The 22462-nt window shown below is 36.4% G+C and overlaps 1 protein-coding gene across 1 annotated transcript in view; it reads right to left on the reverse strand.

Annotated features, from left to right (window-relative positions):
* The window catches only part of LOC136858773 (small conductance calcium-activated potassium channel protein), a 165587-nt gene that overhangs the window by 61745 nt on the left and 81380 nt on the right, over nucleotides 1-22462 (reverse strand). The window contains exon 4 of the mRNA XM_068225743.1: nucleotides 5415-5550. Coding sequence (XP_068081844.1) covers nucleotides 5415-5550 — 136 coding nt within the window. The remainder of the gene's footprint in view (nucleotides 1-5414; nucleotides 5551-22462) is intronic.

Below are 22462 nucleotides of genomic sequence, written 5' to 3' on the forward strand. Positions count from 1 at the left end.
TCCATTCACGTATAGTTTTTTCCAGCACACAATTAAATAACAACGGGGATAATCCATCTCCCTGTCGAAGTCCAGTATAAATTTCAAATGGCTCAGAGATTTCATTTCTGAACCCAACTTTAGATTTTGTATTTCTAAGAGTGACCACAATAAGGTTAACAAGTTCCCAATTTAAACCAAATTCAGTAAGAATATGCAATAATGATTCATGATGGATACTATCATAAGCTTTTTGAAAATCAACGTAAGTGATCCCTAAATTTTTGTTCCTAATCCTTTGATGTTTTATAATCCATTTGAGACTGATAATTTGATCTGGACAGTTTTTTCCTGGACAGAAACCACCCTGAGATTCACTAAATTCACTATCAAGTTGTTCATGAATTCTGCAATATAAAATCTTAGAAAAAATCTTATAAGTGATATCCAGCAAAGAAATTCCTTGATAATTACCAGGATCTGATCTATCACCTTTTTTGTGCAGTGGGTGTATAATTGCAACATTCCATTCTTCAGGCAATTTTTCAGTATTCCATATGTCAATGAGGTGTTTATGTAAATTCCGAGAAGTCTGTACATTTGCATTGGGTAGTCTGTTTCTCCACTCATGGATAACCTTCTGAAAGACACAATAATAGTATGAGGCAGGGCATTGGATCCAAAACAGTGAACATGGACTGTCGTGCTTCTGTAAATTTAGTCCTAATGGCAGATGAGTTCCGTTATCACCTGTCTCCAGTTTGAAACATTACCGTATAAGAAATAGCTGATGTGCATCTCTAGATATCTTTTAATAAAACTGAAGTTATGAGTCTGATCATTGATACCAAATATGGAAAAATCAAATGCATTCATTTTAAGTATCTCGGAGAGATCATTTCAAGAAAGAAACTCTGAAATATCAAGCTAGATGCATGGAAACAGTTTTTCATCTCTGCAAAGTCATTTAGCAATTCACATTGATTTCAATTCAGGCCATATACCACCATTACATCACACCACAGAAGTATGGTATGTCCTGAAGCCTTATACAGTATACTGCTAATTGCTTGGCCCTCACTCACCACAGTGAGGTAGAGAGGATCCAAATGAATGAGAAGAAATTTCCTTGGCCCATATCAAAATTCTTAGGACAAATATTACCTGAGGTCAAATACAGAGCGGTACTCTAAATTCAAAATTCTCTCACTTGTTATGAGGAAGCACAGTCTTTTGTTTAACGGTAATGTCTTGAATGCCTAACACCAGACTCTCCTAAAATAAATTCTTGATCTTCTCATGACTTAGAAATATACCAGTGTATGGGCAACTGCAGTGAAGGAGGATCTGGCCGGTGTCTATGAAACACTGGTTCAAGAAGGAAGTAAGTTCAGGTCTTGGGTACAAAGGATAAAGGATCATTCGGAAACAGTGAGAAGATAACCTTGTGCCAAGTGGTCTAAAAAAGCAGAAACAACTGCACTTTTCACGAAGATAAAGGAGTACTGGAAATGCAGAAAGGCTGACAAATATTAACCAAGGTTCTAAGAGGCTGAAAAGATATGTTAAAAAAGTAAACAATGTTTCATTCCGCAGGACAGCAATTAAATAAATTATGCAAAGTCCAGAGTTATGCCAAGTTTTAACTCTACAAGATTAGTATGAATTTATTTCCCCTCAAGAAGGTTCAAGAGACTGGTATTAGTATACCAATACACCAGTAATATGGATCAACATGAAATTAATATCATATGGCATTAGTATATGTGGACATGATATGATACAGTGGCGGCTCGTGGCTGTAAAGTATGGTGAAGAGCTATTACCCGTTCGGTTTCGAGCGACAGATTTAGGAACTTCTTTCTTTCTTTCTTTCTTTCTTAATCTGCTTACCCTCCAGGGTTGGTTTTTTTCCTCGGACTCAGTGAGGGATTCCACCTCTACCGCCTCAAGGACAGTGTCCTGGACCTTCAGACCCTGGGTCGGGGGATACAACTGGGGAGGATGACCAGTACCTCGCCCAGGCGGCCTCACCTGCTATGCTGAACAGGGGCCTTGGTGGGGGATGGGAAGATTGGAAGGGCTAGACAAGGAAGAGGGAAGGAAGCGGCCGTGGCCTTAAGTTAGGTACCATCCCGGCATTTGCCTGGAGGAGAAGTGGGAAACCACGGAAAAACACTTCCAGGATGGCTGAGGTGGGAATCGAGCCCACCTCTACTCAGTTGATCTCCTGAGGCTGAGTGGACCCCGTTCCAGCCCTCGTACCACTTTTCAAATTTCGTGGCAGAGCCGGGAATCGAACCCGGGCCTCCGGGGTGGCAGCTAATCACACTACCCACTACACCACAGAGGAGGACAAGATTTATGAACTACGTGTTGTTTTTGGTTGGTTTGTACTCGTACCTTGTACTTGTGACTGGCGGAGGGTCCAGCACGTGACCATGATTTATTGAATTCATTGTTTCATCATGACCACGAAAAACTAGTTCTTGCTTACTTAAATAGAGCACTGCATCAATTACCAACTGAAGGAAAAGCCTATTTAAGTGTACATTTTCAGTGAACTGTACAATTACAATATACAGTCTGGCATTTTCCTTCAGGACATCAGAGATCGTATTTTGGTTAATTTCCAAAGTCTTGAAATCTAGCGGCTGTATTTTATGTTCTGCAGAGTCTGAGTTCTTATGTAAAGAACGTGTTATGTTCAAAAGGGCTGAAAATCCTTCTTTATTCCAAACATTATTTTTATTGATAAAAGGCAAGCAGGCCCAACAAAACAACTTCTGTAGAGCTGGAGAGGAGCACAACCATGGAAATTCCTTAACCACGATCGTTTGAAACTAAGATTGTAAGATTTACCGGAATGTTTCACTTCTTTTGTAGCACAAATTTGTAGTGATTCAGTAGGGCGATCAAAACATAGAACTTCATTCTGATCTTAATTTTTCTAACGTGAAAATGGTGTTTATAATAAAATGCACACTATGTCATAAATAGGATACATATTTGAATAAAACCGCACAACACTACGAATGAACCACGATGCTTAAGTACTCGTACTTCACACAGGATGACGCAGGGAAGACGGAACATTCCGCTCTTCCGACAACTTCACTAACACATTCCGCTATGTGGAAAGTACGCGGGTGACGTCACGGTTGTCATGGCAACTACCAAGGCCAAGCGCTAGGAGGGAGCACTTGGGAGGTAGAGGCAGCTGCGGAATCTCTTGTCTTCACTCAGTCTCATGCGCCGTACTGTGGCCAACAGCCGGCGCTTTCGTGAGTTCCCCTGGTTCTCATCAGGTGATGAGGTGCTCCAAACGCCGTACAATAAAACATTTTCTTTCCGTAAAACCAACAAATGTCATAAGAAAAATAAATTTAAGTAATTCATTATGGTAAAAATAAGTGGTGAAGTGGGACTTCACCTACTTCACCTGAAAAGCTGCCCCTGATATGATAAAACTTAAGATCAGTCAAGATGTTGTGGAGAAATACCACCAGCATCTAACCTTTAAATCTAAGAAATGGACTGACATTGTTTCTACAACTCAACAAGCAGCTAATGTTACAATCCTAGTAGCTCAGAAACAAAATTAATGGAGGATAGAATGACGCCTGTGATAATGCATTGGCACATAGAATGGAGACTTAGAAAAAGCAGAGCTTGACTAATATGCAAGAAAGTTCTATTCTATGAAGTTAGGAAAGATATAGCCTGAGTATTCTGCAATATATGAGAAACAACAGATGGAAGAGATGGATCAGCAATTTTTTGGGAGAACAATCTGAAAAACTTCTACGTAACTTTCAAATCCAACCTGAAAGACCATCATTTTCCCAGTCTGTGTTATAAAGATGAAGATAGAAAGCTGGGACTGAACATCAAAGACAACTTTATTGTTTTGTGTATTACTTTAAAAATTTATCAACTGTGACAAACTAAGATAGAGACTACCCATGTCCTAGCTAATCTAAGGTCTTTCTAAATCACATCCACTCCGCAAGATGGAAATTAGTGAGCTTGCATCCGGGAGATAGTGGGTTTGAATCCCACTGTCGGCAGCCCTGAAGATGGTTTTCCATGGTTTCTCATTTTCACACCAGGAAAATGCTGGGGCTGTACCTTATTTAAGGTCACAGCTGCTTCCTTCCCCTTGCTAGCCCTTTCCTATCCCAATCGTCTCCATAAGACCTATCTGTGTCCGTGCGACGTAAAGCCACTAGCAAAAAAAGATGGAAATTAAACAGACATTGATAACCTGATAGTAATAAAGCAGCTGGAGAGAATTTAGTTGTTGCAGAACTACTGAAGCGACAAATGAGGATACCCTGAACATACTTGTTTAGCTTTTTCAGGAGATCTGGAAGGATGAGATAAGAGGGACATCAACAATTACAGTGGCATGAGACCAGCTTGAGAGCACTGATCGAAGAAGAAAACTGTCGCCAGTGGAGGGATGTGAACATGGACCTCCGAGCTGACAGGATCACGCCGTAGCAAGTACGCTACGGTGACACCGGCTGAAACCCATAGTGTGTATGGATTTGATGCTGCTTTCTCAGCCTGGCTCTCAAGCCGGTCTTAAACCATGTACAGATTTAGCAACATGCCTTGTAAAGCCCATTTGAACTTGCCCGCAAAGTGATCTGATTGGCTAACTTCAGAAGCTGATAAAATCACAATGGTGTGACACACTGAATTATTTTTTCAAATTATTTATCAGTATGATCAACCCTCTAAGACTCATATACCCAGTTCACGTTGTTTCCAACCACCTTGTATATATTCTATAAGTAAAAATACTATATCATTATGTAAATGCAATTATAAGATCATGTATTTAGTTCATGGCACTGTTCAGAAAAATAACTACTCAAGGCTAAAAATAAAATGTTATAATTTCATAGATTAATATTGGAGAAAGCAACAGGCCTCACTAGTTGGCATATGCTTGATACCTCGATGCTAATTGGGATTAATTTCTCTGACTTGGTTAAATAGATGGTGATTTTAATTACAATGATTAAGTTTTAGAGAATATTAAAATTAAGTTTACCATATTTAGTATTTCATTGTAATATGAGGCATTCGGTACAACAGAACTCTAATCAACAACGACAGAATAGATAACAGCGTATAAAATTATGCCAGTCATATGGTTCTAAAACTGTTTTTCTTCTTTTTTTGTGGTTTTAATGCTTGAAAAACCTGTAGGATTTGAATTATCATTTAGAATAGTAAGATTTTATAATGCATGTAGGTCTCGGAGATGTGATTGAAGTTCATCCCTGCTTCTTTCAATAGAGAGAATCAGAGATATGCTTAAATGGAAGATATTGATAGGTTGTACCATTAATATTCTAGATCTCAGATAGGTTGTACCATTTAATATTCTAAATAAATCTAGAAAATATATCATCACTTACCATTATACCCGTAGTGACTGCGATGCCCCGTCCGCAGTAAGTGTTAGGCACGATATCACCGAAGCCAACACTCAGGAAAGTGATGGCTATAAGCCACATAGCATTTAGCAGGTTGGCATGTTCCTCGTCGTGAAACCTGGTGAAAGAAGAGGTAGCCACTGTGCTCTGTAGTAGAGTACCCACCCAACTACCCTGTCCTACATCCAGTGATACCTCGGTGGCTCGCATTAACCCATTTCTCCTACTCTATCCTTGTATATAGCCCAACTTTATATTTCTGCTATTTACACTGACTCTAAAATGAAATGCTTACACACACATCACTACAGAACTCAAGTACAGTAAGAATATTCAAGGAATCGGTTCATATTATTTCTCTGTAATCAAATATGAGAGTTAGCAATTAGAGAGATATCATGAACAACATAATTGAATAACATTTAACTTTGCCGTATTAAAATCTTTGTCAATATAAAACAAATTCAACACTTTGAGAACAATTTTATTTCACAGAGCCTTTCAGCTAATCCTTATTTATTACCATGGACAGGCCACTGTAGTGAGCTATGTTGTTATCTAAGCCATTCTATATTCTGCACTCAGTTAGTCCTTTCTTACTTACGAAGAGATTATTTTTAATCCCTGGTTGCATGCATACTGGATAGAACCAAACTGCAAAGGACTAAATGGAAGATCATAGATTTGTAGGCACTACTATACTCTACAAGTGTATTATATTTTATCTTGTGCTTCTTGACATCAAGTGGTGAGCTAAAACATTTAGCCATACAAGGAAACGTTTTGGAAGAAAGATGTATTAATTCTCTATTCTTTCTAAAAAACCTAACAATTAGTTAATATCCTGTAATAAATTTTAAGAATCAGTGAAAGTATACAAGTGTATGTACCACTAACATCTTGTTAGTTTGCCTGTCTGTACACATCATGAAAGATTGAAAATATAAACAACACTACAATCTTCCATACCACAACAAGGCAAGGATAAATATGGAAAATGAATTTTTCACTTGTCCTATCAGAAATGATAGAGCATGAAAACTGTTAGAGCAGAAAGGAAAAGAAGTATGTTAGTGATGCAAAATATACTAATATAACTTCTAATATATATTGACCTAAATTGAATGAGGTACTGGGTGAGAAAATTCAAATTCCTCCTAATTAGAGGTGGTGTAGTACAGCACTAGAGATGATAGAAATGGAAGTAACAAATGAACACAAAAAAAGCAAATAGTTAAAAGAGAAGTATAAGAATTCAATGGTCATACCATATCCTACTTGTGCTTCCAGCATATTTTTGCTTTGGAAAGGTATTTCCCATCTCTGAATTCCTTACTTCTTTCAAGAAAAACTATGGCTAATAATCTTTATTTATATTTATTTACAGGTCATTTGTACAATATATTCAGAAGGAAAACTATGAAATTATTGTTAAATTTAAGTCAACATTCATCTTATTGAAATGGCCTGGGAGACTATTGTTGTGTGCTTGACAAACATAACTGTGCTTCTGTAACTGAAGCAATGAAAGTTTGCACTGTTATAGAAATACCAGTTGATTCTAAGTTCAGCTTCATACACTACAGTCCCATCTAGGGGCAACAATATTATGTAACTACTACGAATGAGTGCAAATCGAAGTGGATATCTTATTATATTTAGGTACAATCTTGCATACCCATGAGATATATGCAGATCCCATTCTTTAGTAATCAATCTATAATTTTCTTCAAACAATCATTTTTCATATCTTATTATTTTCCATTGTTACACTAAAATTAGTTGAGTGAAAAAGTTTAGGAACAGGAAGAATGTATGCTTTGAAGAAAGAATCTACCTCATTTGGAAATTATTAAAGCATTAGTCTATACTGTATGTTAGCGTCTACATGCGGGGTAATTTCACACCACTACACAGGAGCTAATGAGTTACATTTGAAAATTCACCTCGCTTGAAGTATTTGGAATTAGGCTATATAGTTGAGTCAGTTTCATAAAAAAAAAAAAAAAAAAAGAAAAACTGATGAAGTGATGATTGATGAATTGTAGCCATAATCTAAAGAAAATCCTGAAAATATATTCCTTCCTCTTGAAAGGCTATTACCTCAAACTTAAGAAAAGAATATTTAAATACATTAAAATAATATACAATATTACTTAGAGTTCATCAGTACTTAGACTATTTCAATGAACCTAAAATTTTTCATGAAAATATTTATAATGGTTTAAAGGTTATTTGTTTATTATAGAGTGGTATCAGATTAAGTAGAAAAAGTATTTTCCTCCATCAGTCTTTATATATCTATCAAATCTATTTATCTATCTAAAACTACACAAATAAATACATGCATACACATATATACATACACGTACTGTATATACATTATAAACATAATGGATGACATGGCTTTTACAAAAAGATTTAGATATAAATCTAAATAGTTTAGGGGCGGTGGGGAGCTGAGGAGTGATGACAATGTAAACCTAGTTTGCTCCAGCACTGTAAGTGGTGCTGTCATTACATTTCTTATCTAAACTTTAAAATATATCTCATGATTAGCCATCATGGAGGAGTGTTACAGTTTCATTCTCTAATGACTTTTCAAATTAAGAAAACCAGAAACCAAAAAAACAGATTCTACCAATAATTCCTGAGAAATGTTTGCTTCCAAATGTCTGCAATGTGGTCAACAGTCAAGCAAGCTGGAGACATCAGAATATAGTTCATACTGATTAAGAAATAATTACAGGAAAAAGGATAAGTTTTTCTTTTTTATAAGGAACTACACACCTTGCCTAGAAGTCAACAAGCTCTGACTGATGCAAGCAACATGTGGAGCAAACATCAGTTCAGTAGGAGATTCTGGAAGGTGGCAAAGGAAGTCAATGCTTACTAGAAATACTTTATTAGAATAAGGGGCTACCTAGCTGAGGCAGTAGAGACGAGTTTAGCTCACATGAAACAACATGGGTTTGATTCCTCATCGGAAAGTGAAAAATTTAGAAACAAAATTTTCACTCTTGAAGAGAAACATGACCTTGGGTTCACCCATCTACACCAATAGAGTACCATGTTAATTCCTGACCATAGAGATAACTACACTGCCTTACTTAGGGCCAAGGTTAAAAATAGTAAAATTACCTTCTGCACTTCCAAAAGACATAATGTCCTTTCCAGACATGGCTTTTTAAATTTAGTAGAAGTAAATGGTACACTAGTAACAGACGAGTGTGATCCAGATGGCCATACTGTGTTGGAAGTAGTTCAAGTCGCTTGGTAACATCTATGAAGAATGTAGATAAGGAGTGAGGGGGCTACTTCCACAAGCTCTTCCCCGGTTACCAGACAACAGCTGTACCTACAAACAATCTATATGTAGGTCTATAAAATAACTTGTCCTGACTGACTGACTGACTGACTGACTGACTGACTGACTGACTGATTCATCATCGCCGAGCCAAAACTACTGGACATAAAGAAATGAAATTTTGGGGATACATTCATATTAAGATGTATGTGCTCGCTAAGAGAGGATTTTTTGATATTCCGTCGCTATGGGGATGAAAAGGGGGGTGAAATTTTAAAATGAGTGTATCTATATCTCAAAACTTTGAAAGTTATCAGATGTAAAAATTGGTATTTAGTCTTCATTAAAAATAAAGAAAGATGTATTTTTTTGTTTTCGGAAAATCCCAATAGGAGGGATGAAAAGGGGTGAAAAAGGGGTTGAATGCCTTTAATCAGGATACGGGTACTTATATCCCAGAAACTGAAGATATTACAGACCTGAAAATTGGTACTTTTGACCTCTTTTGAAAATAAAGAAACACATATTTTTTTGTTTTGGGAAAATCCAATTAATGGGAGGGTGAAAAGGGGGTGAATTTGTAAAATGAGTGTACCTATATCTCAAAACTTTGAAAGTTTACAGATGTAAAAATTGGTATTTAGAATCTTCATTAAAAATGATGAAACATGTATTTTTTTTTTTGGTTTTCAGAAAATCCCAATATGAGGGATGAAAAGGGGGTGAAAAAGGGGTTGAATGCCTTTAATGAGGATAGTTATATCTCAGAAACTGAAGACATTACAGACCTGAAAATTTGTGTTTGGGATCTCCTTTAAAAATAAAGAATATTACAGACCTGAAAATTGGTATTTGGGATCTACTTTAAAAATAAAGAAACAGGTATTTTTTCTTTTTTGGAAAATCCAAATAATGGGGTGTGAAAAGGGGGGTGAATTTTTAAATGAGTGTGTCTATATCTTAAAACTTTAAAAGTTAACAGATGTAAAAGTTGGTATTTACTGTAAAATCTCCCTTAAAAGTAAAGGAACACGTATTTTTTGTTTTCTGTAAATCCCAATTGGAGGGGTGTAAAAGGGTGAATAATGGGTTGAATGCCTTTAATGAGGATACATATATCTCAGAAACTGAAGATATTACAGAACTGAAAATTTGTATATGAGATCTCCTTCAAAAATAAAGAAATACATATTTTTTTGCTTTTGGAAAATCCAATTAATGGTGGTTAAACAGGAGTGACAAATTGGGGTGAATTTTTTAAAAGACTATATCTACAGAATATCTGAGAAACGTAAAATGTTACAGATGCAAAACGTGAGTATTTGGAATCTCCTGTAAATATCAAGAAACACAGGTGATTTGTTTTTGGAAACTCCACTTAAGGGGAATTAAAAAGGGGAGAAATTTTAAATGAGAATTTCTACAGTATATCTCAAAAAACTTAACATGTTACAGAAGTGAAAAATGGTATTTTTTATCTCTATTAAAAATAAAGAAATGTGTATTTTTAGTTTTCGGAAATACCACTTGGGTGGATGGGGGGGGGGCAGGTGACTGAAAATGGTGTTGAATTCTTTTAATTAGGCTCATAGCTCAAAAATGAAGATGTTACAGACGTGAAATTTAATATTTGGAATCTGCTTTAAAAGTAAAGAAACACGTATTCTCGGAAAATCCAATGAAAGGGGGGGGGGGGGTGAAAGAAATGAAAAATTAGTATTTACTTAATTGTATGAGAATACATACATCTAATAAAAACTAAAGTTGTTACAGACGTGAAAATTGGTATTTTGATCTCCTTTAAAAACAAAGAAAAGGGCTTTGGGGGTGGGAGGGGTGGACCATCTTGGAGGGCGGGAGTGAAAAGGAGTTGAATTCCTTTCATGAGGACACATAAATCAAAAACTGAAGAAGTTAGAGTCGTGATAAATGGTATTTAGAAGATCCTTTACTATTAAAGAAACAAGTTTTTTTTGCTGGAAAATTTACTTGGAGAGGGGGGGGGGGAGTGTGAAAGGAAGTGAAAGAAAGTCAATTATTTTTATGGGGTACTTATATCCCAAAACTGAAGATAATAGATGTCGACATTGGTGTTTGGAATCTCCTTCTTTTAATTTTTTTTTTGGGGTGGGGTGGTGGTAAACAAACTTAACGGCGGTGGGATGTAAAAGGAGGTGAGACCAATTGATTTTACTGTTCATAATGTACTTATAAGGAGCCTCGTTGCTCAGGCGGCAGCGCGCCGGCCTCTCACAGCTGGGTTCCATGGTTCAAATCCCGGTCACTCCATGTGACATTCGTGCTGGACACAACAGAGGCGGGACAGGTTTTTCTCCAGATACTCCAGTTTTCCCTGTCATTATTCATTCCAGCAACACTGTCCAATATTTCATTTCATTTGTGATTCATCGATCATTGCCCCAGAGGAGTGCTTCGGCAGCCGGCCAATTCCTATTGTCGCCGCTAGATGGGGCTTTATTAATTCCATTCCTGACCCTGTTGAATGACTGGAAACAGGCTGTAGATTTTCGATGTACTTATTCTGATCATAAACCGATCATTTTTAATCTTTCCTGGGTTCGTTTTCAACAGCCATCTTTTCCATTGGAGAACTTTTTTAGATTACAGTAGACTCTCCTGGCATATAAATGAAAATGTAAACACATTTCAAATAAACGATAGGAATGAGATTGACCGTCAAATTGTTCACCTCTCTAATAAGGTCAATAATGCACGGAAGTATGTCATTCGTATCGCCAGAAATCCCGCACACTGCCTACGCGCGACAATGGTGCTGGTCACATTGTCAACAATGACAATGGCAGCAGATGTAATTTACCGCCAAGTAGCGGTCTTGCATCCTGCTGTGGGGTCCAGAACATCTAATAATAATAATAATAATAATAATAATAATAATAATAATAATAATAATAATAATAATAATGTTCTGGACCGTCATCAAATTGTGTGGACCGTGCTGGAAACGGGTCCTGGCCTGGTAATGGCTATGAATACAGTCCGGCCGCGGGTTCAGTACCGCCAAGGCACCCACGCCGGATCTCCTTCAGGATTTGATCCATACTAAAAATGCTTATAGGAAAAGATGGCAAAGATTTAGGGACTCAACTGACCGCGTGGAATACCTGGACCTAGCCCGGGAAGTACGAAATCGATAGCTGAAAAGAAAGATTGGAAAATGTGAGGAACTTTGCCGTAATCTCTCAGAAAACGAGTCAGATCGCGAATTTTGGCGGATTCTTTCAGAAAACGAGTCAGATAGCGAATTTTGGTGGATTGTCAGAAAACGAGTCAGATCGCGAATTTCGGAGGATTATATATAAAACGTTAAGCATTCAATTACAAATCAGTATAATACCGTAGCGAAGCACGGGTATCTTGCTAGTCTATATATAAAAGAACATGTCCTGACTGACTGACTGACTGACTGACAGATTCATCATCGCCGAGCCAAAACTACTGGACATAATGAAATGAAATTTTGAAGATACATTTATACTACAATGTAGGTGCTCGCTAAGGGAGGATTTTTGGATATTCCTTCTCTAAAAGGGTGAAAAGGGGGGTTAAATTTCAAAATGAGTGTATCTATATCTCAAAACTTTAAAAGTTTACAGATGCAAAAATTGGTATTTAGAAACTGCTTTAAAAATAAGGAAACATGTATTTTTTGTTTTCGGAAAATCCCAATAGGAAGGGTGAAAAAGGGTAAAAAAGTGGTTGAATGCCTTTAATGAGGATACTTATATCTCAGAAACTGAAGATATTACGGACCTGAAAATTGGTATTTGGGATCTCATTTAAAAATAAAGAAACATGTATTTTTTTTTTAGAAAATCCAATTTTAATGGGAGGGCAAAAAGGGGGATGAATTTGTAAAATGAGTGTATCTATATCTCAAATTAAAGTTTACAGATGTAAAAATTGGTATTTAGAATCTCTTTTAAAAATATAAAAATGCGTGTTTGTTTTCGGAAAATCCCAATAGGAGGGGTGAAAAGGGGTGAAAAAGGGATTGAAGGTCTTTAATGAGGAGACTTATATCTCAGAAACTGAAGATATTACAGACCTGAAAATTGGTATTTGGGATCTCTTTTAAAAATAAAGAAACATGTATTCTTTTGAAAAATCCAATTAATGGGGGTAAAAAGGGGGCGAATTTTTAAAATGAGTGTATCTATATCTCAAAATTTTAGAAGTTTAGAGATGTAAAATTGGTATTTAGAATCCCCTTTAAAAATAAAGAAACGCATACTTTTTGTTTTCGGAAAATCCCAGTAGGAGTGGTGAAAAGGGGTGAAAAACGGGCTGAATGCCTTTCATGAGGTTACTTATATCTCAGAAACTGAAGATAATACAGACCTGAAAATTGGTATTTGGGATCTCTTTTAAAAATAAAGAAACATGTATTTTTTGGTGAAATCCAATTAATGGGGGGTGAAAAGGGAGGGAGAATTTTTAAAGTGAGTGTATCTATATCTCAAAATTTCAGAAGTTTACAGATGTAAAATTGGTATTTAGAATCTCCTTTAAAAATAAAGAAATGCATGTTTTTTGTTTTCAGAAAATCCCAATAGGATGGGTGAAAAGGGGTGAAAAAGGGATTGAATGCCTTTAATGAGGATACTTATATCTCAGAAACTGAAGATAATACAGACCTGAAAATTGGTATTTGGGATCTCTTTTAAAAATAAAGAAACATGTATTTTTTGGTGAAATCCAGTTAATGGGGGGTGAAAAGGGGAGGGAGAATTTTTAAAGTGAGTGTATCTATATCTCAAAATTTCAGAAGTTTACAGATGTAAAAATTGGTATTTAGAATCTCCTTTAAAAATATAGAAATGCGTATTTGTTTTCGGAAAGTCCCAATAGGAGGGGTGAAAAGGGGTGAAAAAGGGATTGAATGTCTTTAATGAGGAGACTTATATCTCAGAAACTGAAGATATTACAGACCTGAAAATTGGTATTTGGGATCTCTTTTAAAAATAAAGAAACATGTATTCTTTTGAAAAATCCAATTAATGGGGGGTAAAAAGGGGGCAAATTTTTAAAATGAGTGTATCTATATCTCAAAATTTTAGAAGTTTAGAGATGTAAAATTGGTATTTAGAATCTCCTTTAAAAATAAAGAAACACGTACTTTTTGTTTTCGGAAAATCCCAGTAGGAGGGGTGAAATGGGGTGAAGAAGGGGTTGAATGCCTTTAATGAGGATACTTATATCTCAGAAACTGAAGATAATACAGACCTGAAAATTGGTATTTGGGATCTCTTTTAAAAATAAAGAAACATGTATTTTTTGGTGAAATCCAATTAATGGGGGGGTGGAAAGGGGGGGGATAATTTTTAAAGTGAGTGTATCTATATCTCAAAATTTCAGAAGTTTACAGATGTAAAATTGGTATTTAGAATCTCCTTTAAAAATAAAGAAATGCATGTTTTTTGTTTTCAGAAAATCCCAATAGGATGGGTAAAAAGGGGTGAAAAAGGGATTGAATGCCTTTAATGAGGAGACTTATATCTCAGAAACTGAAGATATTACAGACCTGAAAATTGGTATTTGGGATCTCTTTTAAAAATAAAGAAACTTGTATTCTTTTGAAAAATCCAATTAATGGGGGGTAAAAAGGGGGCAAATTTTTAAAATGAGTGTATCTATATCTCAAAATTTTAGAAGTTTAGAGATGTAAAATTGGTATTTAGAATCTCCTTTAAAAATAAAGAAACACGTACTTTTTGTTTTCGGAAAATCCCAGTAGGAGGGGTGAAATGGGGTGAAGAAGGGGTTGAATGCCTTTAATGAGGATACTTATATCTCAGAAACTGAAGATAATACAGACCTGAAAATTGGTATTTGGGATCTCTTTTAAAAATAAAGAAACATGTATTTTTTGGTGAAATCCAATTAATGGGGGGTGGAAAGGGGGGGGGATAATTTTTAAAGTGAGTGTATCTATATCTCAAAATTTCAGAAGTTTACAGATGTAAAATTGGTATTTAGAATCTCCTTTAAAAATAAAGAAATGCATGTTTTTTGTTTTCAGAAAATCCCAATAGGATGGGTAAAAAGGGGTGAAAAAGGGATTGAATGCCTTTAATGAGGAGACTTATATCTCAGAAACTGAAGATATTACAGACCTGAAAATTGGTATTTGGGATCTCTTTTAAAAATAAAGAAACTTGTATTCTTTTGAAAAATCCAATTAATGGGGGGTAAAAAGGGGGCAAATTTTTAAAATGAGTGTATCTATATCTCAAAATTTTAGAAGTTTAGAGATGTAAAATTGGTATTTAGAATCTCCTTTAAAAATAAAGAAACACGTACTTTTTGTTTTCGGAAAATCCCAGTAGGAGGGGTGAAATGGGGTGAAGAAGGGGTTGAATGCCTTTAATGAGGATACTTATATCTCAGAAACTGAAGATAATACAGACCTGAAAATTGGTATTTGGGATCTCTTTTAAAAATAAAGAAACATGTATTTTTTGGTGAAATCCAATTAATGGGGGGGGGGGGGGGTGGAAAGGGGGGGGAGAATTTTTAAAGGGAGTGTATCTATATCTCAAAATTTCAGAAGTTTACAGATGTAAAATTGGTATTTAGAATCTCCTTTAAAAATAAAGAAATGCATGTTTTTTGTTTTCAGAAAATCCCAATAGGATGGGTAAAAAGGGGTGAAAAAGGGATTGAATGCCTTTAATGAGGAGACTTATATCTCAGAAACTGAAGATATTACAGACCTAAAAATTGGTATTTGGGATCTCTTTTAAAATAAAGAAACATGTATTCTTTTGAAAAATCCAATTAATGGGGGGTAAAAGGGCGCGAATTTTTAAAATGAGTGTATCTATATCTGAACATTTTTAGAAGTTTACAAATGTAAAATTGGTATTTAGAATCTCCTTTAAAAATAAAGAAACACGTACATTAGTTTTCGGAAAATCCCAGTAGGAGGGGGGAAATGGGGTGAAAAAGGGGTTGAATGCCTTTAATGAGGATACTTATATCTCAGAAACTGAAGATAATACAGACCTGAAATTGGTATTTGGGATCTCTTTTAAAAATAAAGAAACATGTATTTTTTTGGGAAATCCAATTAATGGGGGGTGAAAAGGGAGGGAGAATTTTTAAAGTGAGTGTATCTATATCTCAAAATTTCAGAAGTTTACAGATGTAAAATTGGTATTTAGAATCTCCTTTAAAAATAAAGAAATGCATGTTTTTTGTTTTCAGAAAATCCCAATAGGATGGGTGAAAAGGGGTGAAAAAGGGATTGAATGCCTTTAATGAGGATACTTATATCTCAGAAACTGAAGATAATACAGACCTGAAAATTGGTATTTGGGATCTCTTTTAAAAATAAAGAAACCTGTATTTTTTGGGAAATCCAATTAATGGAGGGTAAAAAGGGGGGGGGGGGGCGAATTTTTAAACTGAGTGTATCTATATCTCAGAACTTTAGAAGTTTACAGATGTAAAATTGGTATTTAGAATCTCCTTTAAAAACTGAAGATATTACTAACCTGAAAATTGGTATTTGGGATCTACTTTGAAAATAAAGAAACACATATTGATTTTGTTTTTGGAAAATCCAATTAATGGGGCTTAAACAGGAGTGACAAATCGGGGTGAAGTTTTAGAAAGACTATATCTACAGTATATCTCAGAAAGGTAAAATGTTACAGATGTAAAAATTGGTATTTGGAATCTCCTGTAAAAGTAAAGAAATGTAGGTGATTTGTATTTGGAAACTCCACTTAAGGGGAACTAAAAAGGGGGTGAAATTTTAAAATGTGCATTTATACAGTATACATTTATACAAAAACTTAACATGTTACCGAAGTGAAAATAGTATTTTTGTCTCTATTAAAAGAAACATGTATTTTTTGTTTTCTGAAAAACCACTTGGGTGGAGGGGTAAAAGTGACTGAAAATGGGGTTGAATTCTTGTAATTAGAATACTGATATCTCAAAAGCTGAAGATGTTACTGATGGGATATTTGGTATTTGGAATCTCCTTTAAAAATAAAAGAATGCATATTTTTTGTTTTCGGAAATCCACCTAAATGGTGGGGGGAATTTGAAAAATTAGTTTAATTATTTGTATAAGGATACCATTATCTCAAAAATGAAAGATTTTGCAGGTGTGAAAATTGGTATTTGGAATTTGCTTTAAAATTAAAGAAACACGTATTCTCAGAAAATCCAATGGAGGGCGGGGGTGAGGTGAAAGAACTGAAAAATTAATTGAATTAATTGTATGAGAACACTTACTTCTAAAAAGCTAAAGTTGTTACAGATGTAAAAATTGGTATTTTGATCTCCTTTAAAACCAAAGAAAAGAGCATTTTTGGGGGGAAATAATCTTGGGGAGCGGGGCTGAAAAGGAGTTGAATTCCTGTTATCAAGGCAAGTCAAGTCAAAGATACCCGTCTCCCTTAATCTCGAAAACCATAGATTAGGGAGAGGGTATTATTTATTGTAACCGTTTCATAATTTGTGATACATGCAGTATACAAAATTAGAAGGAGTAACTTGAGATAACTATTGTGAATTGTATTAATAATTGGTACATACGATGAATATACATATCAAGCAGATGATTAGAGACTGAACAGAGAAAGAATAATGTAACCTGAATGTAGGCGTTACGTTAATATATGACATTTTGAAAGAAAGACCGAAACATCTATGCGTAGTAATATCTTTTCAGATATAAACAAGACCTCAAAAAATTTCAATATTGCCTTTGCAGGATATTAAGAAAAGGGATAAAGCGAAAATTATTATTCAGCAATACAGCAAACTAATAGAACTACTGCAACAAGGTAGTTCCATACTAACTTAAGCCTATGTACCTAATGGCTCTAGACTTTAACGGAGTTATATTGTCTAGGTTACCTTAGGTACAATTCGATTCTTGGCTGACATGTATCACATCCTTTCCTTCCCTTAGTTTCCTGCTCCACATTCCCCTAATAATGTTAAATAGTTTTGCGATTCTACCCAGGTGCATCCATTCTCTGTTCAATAACTTTACAATTGTATACAACTGATTTTCGTTCTCAATTTTCTTTACATCCTTCTCATCTATAAATTTTCCTCATATTTTCTTAGTCATTGAACAATCTTTTATAAGGCGTGCCCATCCCAATTCTTCAGAACATAGTAAACATTTATTTTCATCTCTGTTTTGTCTGTATGCTTTATTTTTTTGTATCCCCATTAACCACCATATTATACCCCTCGTTCCCTTTTTTTGTTATAATCTCTACATTCATCCTCATTCTCCCACTTACATTACAAAATTCTTCTAATGACCTTTTGCTTCTACCTCAATGTCTTGTTTTTCAATATCCTTAATTCTTAAAACTATTTTTTTTTTACATATTCTCACCTTCTCTATACAGTCTCTTTTCCAATAATATCCCATTCCTATCGTTTCCAAAATATTCCGTACCCCATCCACCCAGTAACCTTGGTTCTGATGTTTCATTTGGTGTTGATATGCTATCTGTAAAGCTTCACCCCCTTCTTGCAGCTTCATTCTCAGCCAATACTTTATTATCCTTTTGATAATATCCACTCGCAGACTTATATCTTTGCACATCATTCTCACTCCACAGTTAGCTGTACAACTGGGTAGACCCATCATTATTTTACCAAATCTACTCATAATTGTATCAAGTGAATCAACCCTCCCTTCAACTCCCCAAATTTCCGCACCATACAACACTCTAGATTTAACTACTGCATTAAAGACATTTTTATACACTCTGTAGTCTGTGTTGGGTATCTTCTTCTCCAGTATGCTAATGCACTCATACCTTTTAGTTTTGATCTTTTTATTTGCTCTGTCCATTTCCCATTTCCACTTAATATCAGGCCCAAGTATTCCACTTTCTTGACCACTTCTAACCTCGTCTCGCCCATCCACCATTTTTCATTTTTTGTCAATTTATATCCTTTTTTGCACACCATTACCTTGGTTTTCTTTGCATTAATTTTTAAATTCCACTCTTGACAGTACTTTACCACTACATTTATACTACTCTACATACTACTGGGTGTCAAAGTGAGCAGAAGGATGTCGTCAGCAAAAATGAGGCCCGGAATATCCTGGTTCTCAAGACTTGGGTAAACCCCTGCCTCAAAACCTTTCAATTGAAAGATATCATTTATAAAGAGTAGGAACAGTTCTGGTGACAACTTACAACCCTGTTTCAACCCTATTTTAGAGAATATTTCCCCAAATACTGCTCCCTCCTTAGTTTTAATTGCGCATTTCACTTCTGAATATATGTTTTCAACCGCTCTTATCATCTTCTGGGACACCCCTATCCTTCTCATCTTGGCTACGACCGCCCCTCTGCTCACAGAATCTAATGCTTTCTCCAAGTCAATAGCAGTAATGTGCACTTTTCCACCTTTCTTTTTTACATACTTATCTATTATTGTTTTCACTACAAAAATATTATCTGTTGTCCTCATCATTTCTCTAAAGCCTGATTGCAGCCTCTCTAAGATCGATTCCCCCTCTGCCCACTTCATTAACCGTTTGGCTAACACACCTGTGTATATTTTACTTAATGTATCTAGCAACGTTATACCCCTGTAGTTATTTGGGTTATATTTATCTCCTTTCTTCTAATAGATTGGGCAGATCACTCCCTCTTGCCAAGATTTTGGAAACTCACCTCCTTCAAATATTCTGTTAAATAGTTTCACCATACTTTCTAGGATATCCTTATTCTGCGCCAGCTGCTTCCAAAATTCGTTAGTGATGCCCGATATCGCTCCTGATTTGCCTTTCTTGGCTTTCCCTAGGACCTCCCTTATTTCTTCTTTCGATATTTCCTTGTCTAATGCAGGCACAGTACACCCTAGCCCTACCGATATTCTGTTTTCGTTTATTCTCGGTCTCCACCTACCTTCAACCTCTAGTAGTTTCTTATAGTGCTCCACCCAGATAGCCTGACTTATTTCAGTCTGTCGCGACAGCTTCCGCATTCCACAAATCCTCCTAATTGTACTCCATACTTTCCTACTATCGTTCCGTTTTGCATTACTATTTAATTCAGCAACTCTCTGCTCCTGCCATACGGACTTAGTTTCATATAATAATTCCCTATATTCTCTTCTCAATTTACAGAATTCCATCCTATGGTTCTCTCCCTCATGCTTTCTATACTCCTTCAATGCTTTCAGCACTTCATATTTTTTATGCCTGCATTCATCATTGTACCAGCCTTTTCCTATTATGTTCTGCCCCTCCTTTATCCTCATCTTCTCCCCTGCCATCTTTACAGAGTTTTCTATTATTTTAACTGCTGTACTCGTTTGGTTAATCTCAATCATTGAATCTATTCCAGCTTTCACTATCTGGCCCTTTCTCCCTCATAATAGTTCATAAACTCATTTTTTAGCTCCTCTCTCAACCTAACGTTTCTTTGAATTTTATCATATTGCTTGTTAATGTCCTACCCTCTCCATCCTTTACTTTGACAATAATTGGAAGATGATGTGACTCACCCCATTCCTTAACCTTCATGCATTTAATCACAGGCAACACATTCCTGGAGCATAGCACCAAGTCTATGCTACTACCCCCTGTTTCCATTATGTATGTCAGGTTCCCTAATTCGTCGCCACGCCACCATCCATTCAAAATATATAGTTCTATCATACCACATAGCTCTAGCAACTTTTTTCTATTTTTATTACAACCCTTATCCTGGCTCACTCTCTTATGTACATAAACTTCTTCTGCCTCCTTGTCATACACCGGCTTCTGGTCTGCAACCCTCGCATTGAAGTCCCCCATTATTAGAATGCCTGCATCCTCAAAAATATTTTGCATTCTATTAATTTCTAATGCCAACTCATCAAAGAAGTCCATTTTCGCAAATGGCGAGGCTTCAGGAGGGTTGTAGACAAAACCAATACATAAATCTGGCTCATTCTCATCATACATCTTTATTTTGACCCACATCATTTCCTCCATTTCTGATTCTATTTGGACTATTCTAGCTTTCAAATCCTCTCTAACCATCACCATTATCCCACCCAGATATCTGCCCCTGCCGGTTCTTCTATCTTTTGCCTTATAGTAGACCGTGAACTCTTCTATTTCTACATTACTATTCGGTGGAATCCAGGTTTCCACACATGCGAGGATATGCAAGCTACGTAACAACTCTTTAAAAGATTCATTCTGTAACTTACTTCTAAGGCCTTCAATATTGATACACCCTACTATTATCTCTAGTTATTTCTTTCTCCCCTGCCCCTCACTCTGACTGTTCTTCTTAGACCTCGTAATCCATGTAACACCCAGTTCATCAGAGTTCTCATCTAGAGTATTAACACATTCTCTATCGAGGCCACCCTCGTTTAAATTACCTTTTCTGTGCCAGAAGTCCTTGAGACTCACTCGTCTGCGTTTCGGTGTTGTGTCTCTCATAGAGTCAGCACTCAGCTGTCGCTGAAGGTCACCTGGACTGCTCTCGCTATTCGCTGTCTCTGCATCTGCTTCTTCCTCTCTCTGTCCTTGTCGCTCCACTATCTGGTCGTCACTCGCTGCTCCACATTTAGCTGGTCTCAGCTGCCTCGTGCATTCACCTTCCTCCTCGGCCAACGTACTCACTGTGTTGTAGCTGCTCTATACCCCATTTTCTGGTCCACTTGCCATCACCCACCACTAATTTATTATGCCTTATGTAGGCCATTAGTCCTGCCCGTCTAGCTTTTCCTGGGTGGAACTGTAGCATTTTCTGGTTCCTGAAGGCTTCTTTCTCCATCTCTTGTTTGACCCATAAGTTTTTACCTTTCAACCAGCTTGTATTGTGCAGAATCTTCTTCACTAGTAGGGTTGATACGAACCTCACTCTCACTGGTCTCTTGCCTTTTGCTTTCCCCATTCTCTGTAACTCATCTATATCGGCCTCCCTGCAGCTAATCTTCAACCTCTCGTTAATTAGCTCCAACACTTTGTATACCAAGTCTTCTTTAGTGTTCTCGGGTAGCCCATATATAAAAATACTTTTCTTTCGGGTTTCCTCCTGTCGCTTTTTCTCCTGCCATCTCATTTCTTTTATCTCTTCCTCCATTCTTCTCACCTTATCCCTCAAACTTGATATTTCTTTATTATTTTGGGCCACCATTTCTGTGACCTTGCATATCTCCTCTTTTACTATCTCTCGTAGTTCACTAGATTGCTCTCGTAGTAACTCTCTAATTTGTTCAGCTTGGGCTTGAGCTTGAGCCTTACCGATTTCCCTTATCTTCTCCATCTCTTCCCAACCAACCGTATTATCATGATCAGGTCCGGGTTTAATCTCGACCCCTCCAATGACCAACAACACTGCCATCACTGATGCAGCCATCAAAATTGAAATCAAACTCACCTGCTGTCCGGCTCTGCAACCCATGTTGCGACTCGTGGGCCTGCCTCTACCGTGCCAACGACCTATCGTCGCTCGATACAATTCTATTGAAATCCCCATGTCAGCACTCACTCACTCAACAACCTTCCTCTTCGCTTGCACGATTACAACTGCGAATTCCTGTTATGAGGACACATATCTCAAAAACTGAAGATGTTATAGTTGTGATAATTGTATTTAGAAGATCCTTTACTATTAAAGAAGCAAGTATTTTTTTGCCGGAAAATTCACTTAACCGTGTGGGGGGCGGGGGGGGAGAGGAG

The sequence above is a fragment of the Anabrus simplex genome, chromosome 1 (genome assembly GCF_040414725.1).
Source record: "Anabrus simplex isolate iqAnaSimp1 chromosome 1, ASM4041472v1, whole genome shotgun sequence".
Classification (NCBI taxonomy): domain Eukaryota; kingdom Metazoa; phylum Arthropoda; class Insecta; order Orthoptera; family Tettigoniidae; genus Anabrus; species Anabrus simplex.